This window comes from Siphateles boraxobius, unplaced genomic scaffold, assembly GCF_051911475.1.
Source record: "Siphateles boraxobius isolate OS27281-9 unplaced genomic scaffold, OSU_SipBor_1 37, whole genome shotgun sequence".
NCBI lineage: Eukaryota > Metazoa > Chordata > Actinopteri > Cypriniformes > Leuciscidae > Siphateles > Siphateles boraxobius.
The window spans coordinates 3501207-3514525 of NW_027508997.1; the positions used below are offsets into that span (position 1 = coordinate 3501207).

The 13319-nt window shown below is 37.8% G+C and overlaps 1 protein-coding gene across 13 annotated transcripts in view; it reads left to right on the top strand.

Moving 5' to 3' along the window:
- The first annotated feature begins 5506 nt into the window (after positions 1 to 5506).
- The window catches only part of dlg5a (discs, large homolog 5a (Drosophila)), a 72795-nt gene continuing 64982 nt past the window's right edge, over positions 5507 to 13319 (top strand). For 6 of the 13 annotated variants that reach the window (XR_013190711.1, XR_013190713.1, XR_013190714.1 and 3 more), the window contains exon 1: positions 5527 to 6275. Coding sequence is in view for 9 of the 13 variants with exons in the window: in XM_077197099.1 (XP_077053214.1) it covers positions 5978 to 6275 (298 nt within the window). In the remaining 4 variants the exon portion in view is untranslated. Of the gene's footprint in view, positions 6276 to 13319 lie in introns of all 13 variants that reach the window. The other 7 variants (XR_013190712.1, XM_077197106.1, XM_077197100.1 and 4 more) reach the window with 2 other exon arrangements.

Below are 13319 nucleotides of genomic sequence, written 5' to 3' on the forward strand. Positions count from 1 at the left end.
TCTGTTGTTGGATATTTTTTTGTTGTTGTTGTAGCCATTGTGATTGTCAACCACCTCACTATTGAGTTTAAAAAAGAGATGATGGTGCTGTCTTTGTGTTTCTCATTTGCTTACTCTGTAGAGAGCCAAAACATGAAATGCTAAGTAAATCCTGCCTGTCAGAGATTACAACTCTTGGTATTTCTTCAGCAGCCCCCTTGGTACTATCAGTGCTGACTTCTGAAGGTAATTCAACTGTGACCTCAAAACAGCCTGAGAAATATTAATATACGCATTCATATAATTAATCCTACTACATGAGGCATGACAGCCATTACAATAAACAGAATAAAGATAATAAAAATATTATCTAAATTGACATTACCTAGGCAAAAGTGATCGTAATCATAATTGGATGCGTGTTTGTGTGAATTAAAATTCTGTCATCATTTACTCACCCTCAAGTTGTTCAAAACCTGTAAGAATTTCTTGTGCTCAACACGAGAAGATATTTTGAAGAATTTTGGTAACCAAACAGTAGATGGGCCCCGTTGACTTCCAGTAGGGTCCATCATTTCCATTGTCTTCAAAATATCTTCTTTTCTATTCAGCAGAAGAAACAAATTCATATAGGTTTGGAACAACTTGAGAGTGAGTGATGTCAGACTTTTCATATTGGTGTGAACTATCCCTTTAATGAAGAAAAAAAAGTAGCCAAGAAAGCTGATTATTTCGTGTATATCCTGTTAATTAACCGTGTTTAACAAATATTTTAATAGCTAAGGAGGTTAGCTCACTGTGTGTGAATCATACACATGCATCATTTGTAGCTCACTACCCCCTCCCGAGTCTGAAGTGTCACTGCTTCCAAATCAGCTCAAATCTAATGCCGTCCAACAGCCTGTTCATTTCTTCATATCAAGGGCAAACTGCTGAGGACGGCAAGTTACATGAGCGTTATTTAGTTAGACAAGTACATCGAGAACGCAAGATGGCGGGGGCATTTTTAAATCATTCCCAATCCCTGGACGATTTTGTGGAAAGTGGACTCTTATTATGTATTGTATAATACGTCAATGTCCATTGATTAATAGTGTTTGCTCATACATCTAAAGGTTTGAAAGCAAATATATTGGATGGATGGATATAAATGATTAAATATTTGAGAGTAAATATTGCGGTGGTGAGACAGTGACAGCCAAAGCTGCCATTCATATTTAGACTTATATTTACTGGAGTTACATTCTTATTTACACCAGTGGAGGGCAGACTTGCCCTGTCCATTTCAAATACAACGATGAAGGTGGAGAAATAACATTAATAAATGCATGGTATTATTAAAAACATGGAAATAACCGTGTGATTTCTTTCACTTTATCCCTTTTTTTAAACAAAAAATATATTTTATTCATTTATTTTTTAGAACTTGCCTAAAACTGCAGTCTCTCTCTCTCTCTCTCTCTCTCTCTCTCTCTCTCTCTCTCTCTCTCTCTCTCTCTCTCTCTCTCTCTCTCTCTCTCTCTCTCTTTGAGACCTTAATCTCTTATTGTTTTCCCTCTGCATGCTATTTACAGTAAATACTCAAAAGCCTGGATATAATTAACTATAAATAACTCCATCATAGTAATTTCAGTCTTTACAATCAATCTATCACAACAATTGTTTTATGTGTCGGTCACTATGAGTTTTTATTTAATTGTTCGGAACGCAATCAAAAAGCTGATGTTCTGTATCATTCCCGGTTCTGGAGAAGTGTGTATACAGACATGTGTTCTCTAATTGGCTGTTGTGGATTATAGTGGCGTCAGAACCTTCACAACACTCATTTCTACTTCATATGGGAGTGCTGTGTAAAATAGCTTCAATTTAGAACAACCAATTTGCAGTGTCACAAGGTTTCTCAGATGGGAGTAACATACCCTACTTCGCTGGTTCTTAGTCCTGTTAGTTCTCTCAGCAGCATTTATAAAATCAAAATGGACAATTGTTTTTGTTGTTGTGTTTAATATTGCAGCTTTTATTAAGCTATAGCATTAATGTTTTTTATTCATACACATTTTTTCATGTGCCCTTGTAAAAAACAGTTAGGAAAAAAGTTTCCCTAAGAAAAATGTGCTTTTCACTCCTCACATAGTATATGATTGCAGAATAGGCTATAGAATATATATATATATATATATATATATATATATATATATATATATATATATATATATATATATATATATATGTGCGTGCGTGCGTGCGTGCGTGTGTGTGTGTTTCTTTTGAAAATTGATGGAGCAACAGATTTTATATGAAAATAAATCAGAAAATGATTTAAAAATCGTATACATTTATGAAGTGGCAAATTGGACCTTTTACCCCACACACGGGACAAAAGGCTCATCAGCATGAGGCACACGTTATTTATACAAATACTGTAGCTAAAATAATATGTTTTTAATAATGTTAAAAACATATTATTTTCTCGCCTTGCTCTGTTCTGTGATGCACGTTCGTGACTCTCCTGTTCGAACTCGTTCATCACAAACGTGCATCACAGAACAGAGCAAGGCGAGCATTTGTGCTTATAAAACTTAAACTTTTTTATTTATTTTTTAAATGACCGATCGTTTCGCAAGATAAGACCCTTATGCATCATCTGGTGTCGTTTAAAGCCATTTGAAGCTGCACTGAAACTGTCATTTGGACCTTGGACCGTTTGGTACCCAATGAAGTCCATTATATGGAGAAAAATCCTAGAATGTTTTCATCAAAAACCTTAATTTCTTTTCGACTGAAGAAAGAAAGACATGGACATCTTGGATGACATTGGGGTGAGTAAATTATCAGCAAAAGTTTTTTAAAAAGTGAACTAAGACCTTTGTTTCAAAATATATTGAATAATTTTAACGATTCGTATTTGCTTCTTAAATCTACAACATTTTAAAAACATCAAATATTGGATCAAGGATCAGCCAAATTTCCATGTGCATCTTGAAAAGCGGATGTTTTGGAAAGTGCTGCGGCAAGTTTTGTGCCATCTGGTTTAGTGGAAAAATAAAATCAAAGGTGCATTTTACCCCAGTGCGCCTTTAGCCCCATTGTACCCTATATTTTTAGCATTGTTATGGCTTTGTTGGATGACAGTAGGGATCAGACTGAAAGAAAGGAACTGGACCTCGATCCGGGAAATCGAATTTGAGTTGCCGGAGCCTGGAGGCCCAGTTTTGCTAAATGGTGCGTTTCCGCCATGTTGTAATTATCCAAAATAGCCTAAAACTACGTTTTTTGAATCGCTCTCGCTGTAATTTGATGTCATACACCGATCGGTCTGCAGTGGTCGGGTGGTACAGCGGCTACGTGGTATAAGTCGAACCTCTCAGAAAATTACAATATTACAAGTTGTAATTACAAGTTCTACAAGCACATGAAGGCTTTTTACAGTTCAGAATCGTATCGTATGGCATGAATGCACCTATGTCGGAGTGCTGCCCATTATCGGCTCGGACCCTGTAAACTTTAATCAAAATAACTTCCCCTCCCTCGTGCAATGACATCTCTTCTCTGATTACATGTTTAGGCTACTGGCTCAAGGGCGGGACAACCTGTCACTCATCCAATCAATTCCCGGTGTATAAAAATAAAGTCCTTAATTTACTCCTTACATCTTACTCCGGTCCTTATTTTTTTCACACAGATATACGTCATAAAGAAGAAAACACTATTGCAACTTCCATTTCATGCTGACTTTAAAAGATTACATTTCTCCAAACGTTACATGTAGCCTACACTCTGTTGGGTCTTGCATAACCTTTGCAGAAATAAAATAATAATAGAGGTGCCGTGAGAACTGATAGTTCATTAGTTTATCGTGTTTGCATGTGTCAGACAAACATCCTTTTCTTGTTATCTTGGTAGTCTAATAAAATGACTCAATCCGATTTAATCCCACGTTTATCTCTCGTTGCATGTTTGAGGTAAACTAACTGATAACTGACCGGATACTTACTAATCTTCTTTTAATTATGCAAAAAAACAGCTGCAGTTCTTATAGCCATGTGAACTCCACGTAACCTTAGTTCTTCATCCATAAAGCGGGTTGAGCTGCTGCTAATGATGTAAGTCATCTAATGAAGATGTGTAAACACTCTTTCAGCTCCCACTGTTGCTGGCTTTCAGCACGGTAATGTGAACTTTGAGCATCAAGAATGGATGGATGCTCCACAAAGCCATACATCAGAAATGTAATGCTTCTCAAAATTGTTTTCCATTACAGATTAAAAAAAAAACTTAAATCAAAATACTTGAAAAGGAAAATGATTTAAGATATTAAGTAGGCTATTATTTTCTATTAAAAAAACTATAATTTCTAAATGAATTGAGATTTTAAAAAAGTCTTTCAGTGGAATAAGAAAAATAAACCTTTTTTTCTTGTTTTGTTAACTTTATTTGTCTTTCAGATATTTTTTCTTGTTTTAAGCATAAACTCTTAATTCTGATACCTTTTTTTCAGAAAACAAGACAGCCTAATAATATCTTGAGTCATTTTGCTTCACAGGTAATATCTTGATTTAAATCTTTTTACATTTTTGCACTGGACAGAGAAAAATACTAAGGATTTTTTTCCCTTTGCAGTGTTGGTCACACTTTATTTTACAGTAGGCCTTTACATACTTCTGTAATGAAGAACATGAACTAGGTTGTGGCTATTATTATTTTTAGGAGTTTATGTAAACATGTAAGAAAGACACAAAATAAAGAGTAACTTTTTCTATCAAACTTGTTCACCTATAATGTCCAGAAATGAAAGATAATATCTGAATATATGGAAGAACACAGAGGATCTTGTATTAGCATACAATGGTTTTAATTCGCTTACACTCGTTTTCTTGCTATTGCAATGACTACATTTATATTACAGTGCTATTCATATTGCTTTGAGGCATAACACACACACACACACACACACACACACACACACACACACACACACACACACACACACACACACACGTGTGTGTGTATATATATACATACATAATGAAACAACAAAATATTCCAAGGCATCCACGTGGATAAGCATAAAAAGCCTTTAATTAACTGGTCTGGGATAAGTCATTAAGACATAGGCCTATTTGTGTTGTCTTTTTATGCGTGCCTTGGGATATTTTTGTTGTTTCATGTGATATTTAGGCTACTTCTCATGTGGGCTATCCAATGAGAACCAATGGCTGGCTAGCACAGTTGCCTTGTTCTAGAAGTATTTATTTATCATGTATTTAAATATTGTGATTATAAAATCACAAAGTAGCACAGTCACATTTAATAAAATTCATATGCAAACAGACTGCGTTGTACAGCACATGTTCCAGCGTAAAATCCCCTTGCACTTGTTATGTCATGATGCATTATCTTCATAACTGTGTAGCCCTTTTGCCCGAAATTTTGAACAGTAGTGCACGCCCATTGGAGGAAACCAGGTGTGTCTCGGACAAAGCCCCGCCTACTTTACCAAATATGGACATTGCACGGGAAGTTGATTGACAGCAGGCAGCAGCTGCTGAGATACCGAGACATGGCGGAGCGTACAGTTTGAGTAGGGAACGCAAGAAGAGTTGCGCTACTTTTGCTTACACTTGAGTCCGCACAGCGCCAAATAAATGCCCAAGAAGAAAATATAAACGCGGATGAACATGCTCTCCACGGAAGCGCAGGGGGAAATAGACGAAGTTGCCTCGCGTAAGTGATCCGGGAGAAATGTCTAGCTGTTTAGTGCAGTCAACAGCTTCAGGCAACAAACATGGCTTCTGTGCCTTTCTGCTGTTTGTAACGTTAATGAAACCCCGCTTGATTAAGCCATCACATCTCATGGCGCCGTGGCTCAAATCCTACAAGTGAGCGGATAGGAGGAAGTTGCGGCTGCATTCATCGGGTTTGTGTGAGGGGAATTGGGTCTACGGCGATAGCACGGAGCTAGCTAACGTTAGTTAGCTAGAGAACTGTAGGAACTGCAATGGAGCCCAAGCACAAAGAGTTACTCCACCAGTACCACCAGAACTTACTGGAGTCAATCACGGATGCTGACCGGCTGATAGAGATGCTGAGTAAATCGGGAAGCCTCAGCGAACAGGAAACCTTCGAGCTGGACCAAAACTGCTCTTCCAGCGCCGAGAAAGTGGAGCAGCTCCTGAAGATGCTCATGAACAAGCAAAGCGACCATTTCCTGGAGCTCTGTGTGGCCCTGGAGAAGACATACCCTCACCTGTACTCTGTCCTCTTCGCTAACGGTGGAGGACCAGCAGATCACTCTGGTAAGATGCACTGCAGACTGGAGAGCTTGATTCGTTAAGTGCATCACTTTCACATCACTGATGTTTGGTGGTCTAACTTACTTCTAGATGGACGTGAAAGTCTTAGCAGAAGTTGTCAGTGAGTTGTACATCAAATTGGAGTATTTTCAATAGACACTGTGTTGTCTGGTTTCTGTAGAATCTCATGCAACATATATAACATGTCTTTGCATTGCATAGATGATGAGGTCATGGTATTTGTTATTGTGCAGTTGATGTTTTAAAGCAAGTATGAGATGGTGTTTCACAATGGTTTCAGTTCTTTTAAAGCTTTGGTTCAATAGTAAACTTCAGGAATTGCACTCTGGCTGGAAGGATAGCAGGTTGGGAGGTGCACACTCAAATGTGATCTGATCTGATGCACATCATGAATCAAGCAAGTTGAAACACAGATGTCTGGTGGTCTTAGTTTATTCTAGGTGGATGTGAAAGTCCTAGCAGAAATTGAGTTGTAAATACAATTGGAGTATTTTCAGTAAATATCAGTGAGCTATCTGATTGCTGTAGAATTTGTGTTTGTGTGTAACAACATGTCTTGTCATTGCAGATGATGAAGTCAGGTTTTTGATTTATTGTGACGTGGATGGCAACGTGATGAGTTGCAGGATGGTCCCAGTTATTTTTATCTTTGGATCAATAGTAAAGCACTGGAATTGACCGGTCAATGTCACACTGGCAAGACAAATAGCAGTTTGGGAGGTGAAGATGTCATGCTTGATTCATGATGTGGATCAGAGCACACGTGTAAAACTGATGTTTGCCTTATTTTAGATGAGTAAGAGATATAGAAGCAGTTGACAGGATTTGTTTTCTTTTTGGATAGACGTAAATGGATTGAACTTATTTCCCTGGAAACTATCTGTTCTATTGCATGCCACATTCATGTTTTTGTTTGGCATTTATGGTTCCTTGAACCTTCCAGGTTCTTCTCAATTAAAAAGTTCTTGACACTAAGAAAAATAGGGTTCTTCTAAGGTTTTTTTTGGTTAACCCAAAATGGTTCTTCTATGGCATTGTTTTGAAGACCTTCATTTGGAACCTTTATTTTTAAGATGCATCTTTGGATTTGCATAAATTATGTGGTGTTCTTTCTGTTGTATCTGAAGAGGTCACATCTTGAATTCAGTATTTTGTAGTGGATGTTTCAGAGCAATGGTGCAATTGTTTTATGACATAACAAAGGTGTTGCATGATGGTTTTAGTGTTGGGTCAATGATAAACTGTTGAGATTGACCAGATGAAGGCAGCAGACCACCAGGGTGGAACAGGGATTCTTCTGTAGAAATGTGGTATAACAGATGAGGATGAAAGTACTATCATATCGATTGACCCTGAATGCAAAGATCACAATAGGGTTTCTCAGTCAATGCTCTACTTCTTCAAGCTATTAGCCGTGATCAGAGAGAGGCATCATGGGTAACTGAAATAAAGATTTTTCTCATGGATTACCTCATGGATATGTGCTTCTGTTTCACTGCTCATGACATGGGTCATATCATTTCCATTTGAATTTTGTTCAAACCGAATGCTTCCCTGACGCACGTATGGAATAGGCTATGGGCTGACTTGTTTCCATGGAAACACACTTGCCAGGGAACCATGGCAAATCGATTTGAACATACATGTGCTGTATTCGTAGACCTGTAAGAATGGATGGAGTTTGAGTGGTTTGAAATGATTGTAATTGATTGATTTTGTAATGATACAGTTGAAGATATGTGAGCTTGCTGACATCTTTATTGGTACATGGTGTCCTTGAGGATGAGTGTGGGGTCATGAATCTCCACTGAGGTTTTCAAATGTACCAGTAACATACTAGCAGTTCTGCAGTACTGGTAGTACCATGTTATATTTGGTACTCTCCAATAGACGCTGCTTTTAAACGCTCTAGTTCGTGTTAGTTTGAGCGCTCTCCGAGTGCCAAATGTTTCTATTTACAGTGTGTTTTTACAAGCCTTGAGCAGTAGCCAATCACAATCATATCTGTTCTTCTATTGCTTTCTGTTTATTACCCATTCACAATCTGAATACAAATATAGTTTTTCATGCTGCTAAAGTTTCTGGATTGACAACTGTATTTAAATGCATCATTGAATCAGAAACTGCGATGATTGACACTGATAACCAACGGGTGATACAAAACGGGACAACATTTTTTAAAGTACTTAAATCACCAGTTCTTGCTCTGGTATTGAACCGAAATTGGTATGAGAACAGTGAAATATTGCTGGCATTTGTACCGACAGCTGAAATTTTGGTACCATGACCACCCTAATCTCCACTATGGACTCTTTTGGATAGAACATCCCACTAAAGATGTAGATATGGGTAAAATCATCATACAGTTAATTTTTCCTTCGGAGTAACTGTACTGTTGAGTGCTTCACATACTATTACTGTTAGCTTCACTTAATTGAATTTTGAGGATTTCTTTCATGCTCTCTGCACCCTATGACTGGTCTTTGAACACTGAAATGAACCATGTTTATTGACGTTGCATGTGAACCTGTATATTAAATGTAGACTTGAGCCTGAGTGTTTTCTAGTATTTTGTGTATATTGTTCATAGATTTGAGGATGAGAGCATGTCACACAAACCTGTCCATGTTGCCTTTAGGGATGCACTGATTTATTTGTTGATATAAATTAACAGTTTTATTTTATTCAGCAATAATGCATTCAATTATCAAAAGTGACAATATTAATAGGCTAGTTCCAAAAGATTTCAATGGCAAGCGCTGTTCTTTTGAACTTTCTGTATATTAAAGAATCCAGAGGAAAATAAAATCCACAGATTCCTCAGAAATATTAACTGTTTTCAACATTGAAACTAATATGAATTGTTTCTTGAGCAGCTAATAAGAATATCAGATTGATTTTTGAAGGATCATGTGACTGAAGACTGGAGTAATGACGCTGAAGATTCAGCTTTCCCATCACAGAAATAAATTCCATTTAAATATATCCTAAAACACAGGACATTTTATTTTATAATATTTCACAATATTACTGTTTTTCCTGTGTTTTTGATCAAATACTTGATGTTATATATTTAATTGTGCATGCTTATTTCTTCTATTTTTACATATTGCTTTCATCTAACACTCGTATTTAGGTATAGGTACTATATCTGTTATTTTCTAATGTATTGCCATTAATAAAAAATGAAAATAAAAATTCTATTGTTCTAAAATTCTATTCTTCTGTTGTTCTCCTCATTTGTAAGTCGTTTTGGATAAAACCGTCTGCTAAATGATTAAATGTCCTGTAAATCCACTTAATTTTATCATAGTTTTAAATGATTTTATTTTTTTAAAAATGGAATCTGTTTAATTTGGCTTCAATCGGGTGACAGACAGGAATTTCTGTAAATCCCAAATTAACTGAATGCACAACCTTATGACATTAACAGCAAAATGTTGGGGAAGTGTTTTCTCCCTTCTAATATATTAGAAATATTATGTTTAATAAATTAACATTTTGCCCACAACCTTATCACAACAGATCTGCGACCCACTCGAGCCTCTGCTGTGGAGCATTACTGTCAGTTTAACACACACACGCGCACACACACACACACACACACACACACACACACACACACACACACACCCTTTGTGCATGCTGGCACAGTCCCACCTGACTCAGTGCTTTTGTGTACACCAACCACACACACACACGCACGCACACACACACACACACACACACACACACACACACACACACACACACACACACACACACACACACACACACACACACACACACACACACACACGTGTATAAGAAATCCATAAGCGTGGAGCTGTATATATTTCCTATTTCCAGTTGTGGTTATTCATCTCCAGATTAGTTTCCTTCCTCTGAAGATGCTCTGTATCCTGTGTGGGGCTTATGCTGATTTGAGCTGAAAGGTATTGCGAAAGCATAATTTTCTTTAGTGCAGTGATTCAGTTCTTGTGATTATTACGTTTAGCCGTGTTAGTAAGAGCTAAAGATGAGCCTTGTCCCCCTGCAGGCTCCAAACAGCCTGAAATGACTCTGCCGTATGCATGTGAGATGAGTTGTGCTGATATCAACCTGCTCTGAAGTCATTCTCCCAAGCTGCCGCTGTTGGGCTTCATCTCTTTTCATTGCCAGGTCTTCCTCTACACACACACACACACACACACACAGACGGGCTCAGAGTCGTGGAGGAGGGGCTGAATCGGTTCAGAGGATAGTATTGTAGCGGCAGCGCCAACTGTTCAGCACGCGGGCTAAAGGAACTGCTAACACCATGTGTCTCCATGGAAGGACTCTCCTGTACGCAGCCTCATAAATCAACCAACATAGGGAGACAAAAGATCAATTTTGCCGATCAATCTCTCTAACAGGACAGGGAGAGTGAGATTTACGTGCTGTAGATGATATTCGAATAGCCTTATTGCAGACTTGCACATTTCCATGAGCCGAAACGCATTGATTACTGTAAACGCATCGCTGATCATTTAGTTTGACTTGCATATCCCAGAGATTTTTGATGTTATAGTTTCCGATCTGAAGTTATTGCTGTGACCTATAGGCCGCCTCAGATAGGAGACACTGCAGCTTTATGGTGCCATCCATTTCAATTGGGCAGCAGTGCAGTTGTTTCACTTGGGTTAGGGCTTGTCCACAGCGGGCTAGCGGACTACTCCCTCATGCACTCAAATGTTGTGCCAATACAGAAACAACAGGCCTTTTGTTTTAAATGAACTGCCCCAAACTGCACCGTCAGCAGATTGCACTGTTTACTGACCATGGGGGCTGTCCACTTGATCAGTGTTGATCAGTGCAGGGGACAGGGAAAGTTACAGAGTGACAGCATTTCAATAAGAGTTCTTAAATGTGTCGTGAACTGAGCTCCACTTATAATGTTATCAAAAAACGTTGTAATTTAGTAGTAATATTACGTCCCTGCTATTACACGTATGGAATTGTTTTGAAAATTTACAGCGTTGAAAAATGTCTCAGTACATTGCGTAGTTAAAAAATTTGCCAACAATGTGAAACATTTATGCTTATTACATAGGCGTATACTTTATAAGTCTTGGTTGTGTCAAATAAATTAAAAATCGCTAAGATTAGATTAAAGCAAAGATTAAAAGAACAAAATCTAAAATTGCGATGAGCAACGCTTTGCTTTTTGCCTCCTTTTCCTGCGTCGTCAGCATGCATGCAACGGGTAAACAGCTGCTGCTTTGATGATGCAAACGCACTGTGGTTCAGACCCAAAAATATAATGTGAACACAATCTGGTGGGGGGGGAGGGGGAGCAATCGAACTCTGGTTCGGACCGGGCAATCGAACGAAGTGTAAAAGAACCCTCAGAACCGAAGTGGTTTTGTGAATGAAGTTTTGAGTGTAGTCTGTAGACGTGTACTCATGACTTTGTGAAGCACAGCTCATGCCATGAAATATTAATACTGATGCCACTCTGATTCAAGGCCATCACTTCAGATCTAAGAATTCTTTTTTAGGATCCCTGCCTCTTAACGTCACACTCGAGGACAGGATAGCCTCTGTCTTTTATATTCTGCGTGTCAGCTTCAGCTTTTATCCACCTCACTAGACTAAACGCATTCTAGACTGCACTGCTTTTAGTCAATATTGCAGCTCTCATTTATTTATGGATCTAGACAGATTTCTTTCTATCTGTCTGTCTTCAGCTTAACATCACTAAATGTGGCACAAAGCTATTTGATAAATCCAATATCTCTCCTGATAATGATGCTCTCACACACATTTTCACATTGGCTCAAACAGTATTGATCTCCGCTCAATTTGTGGTGTGAACTCTCACTAGCAGCGCCTGATCGTTTAATGGCAGCAGAACGCATGAATGATTGCTAACGCTGGAATTAAAGGAGACAAAATGATACTGTCAGCACCACATGTGTGCTAGTCTCTGTGGCTTTAAAAGGACACAAGCCTCCTAGATTCACTCAGAGCTTCAAGTTTTTTCTCCATGAGAGGCAGAACTAACAAGAAAGACCTCATTACCATTTTCAAGTGTTCCCAAGCTGCTTAATTGCAGAGGAACTGCGGAAGTGCCACGGTCTAGATGATAGTTGTGAGGTAATGGAAATATACAGAGATGTGAAAGTCTAATCTTGCCTTCAAGTCTTATCAGAGTCTCTAAGATTTTTGAATGTTTTTGACAGAAGTCTCTTATGCTCACCTACATTGCATATATTTGATCAAAAATACAGTAAAAACAGTAATATTGCAAAATATTATTACAAGGTAAGATAACTATTTTCTATACAATTTAAAATGTAAAATATTCCTGTGGTGGCAAACTTGAATTTTCAGCATCATTACTCCAGTCTTCAGTGTCACATCAGATATCATAAATATGCTGATTTGCTGCTCAGGAAATATTTCTTATTATTGTCAATGTCGAAAACAGTTGTGATGCTTAATGTTTTTGCAGAAACCATGATACTTTTTTTCACTATTTTTTGATAAATAGAACGTTCAAAAGAACAGCATTTATTTGAAACTGAAAGCTTTTATACCAATATATAAGTCTTTACTGCCATTTTTGATGAATGTAGCCTAATTCGTCCTTGCTGAATCAAAGTATTAATTTGTTTCAAACAAAAAATCTACTGACTCTAAACTTTTGAACGATAGTGTACATTCGAATGTTTTAAAAGTTGACAGTTTTGTCTGGAAATTAGGGTTGTGCATATTTTGTGTACTGCGGTCTCAATTTAGGTCCTTTGAGGATTTTGTGAATGTTTCCTTTCCAGTCATTCTCTGTGGCTGCACAAGAAAAATAAAATACATGCATATATTTTGTACTTCATTTAGTTGCATAAGCAGTTAAAGGTTTTCTTTGTATCAGTAAAAAAAAATCTTCTGATTAAAATCACTTGTATGCACTAGAGCCCGACCGATATATCGGCGGGCCGATATTATCGGCCGATTTTAGGCATTTTCCTAACTATCGGTATCGGCATTTATAATGGCCGATAA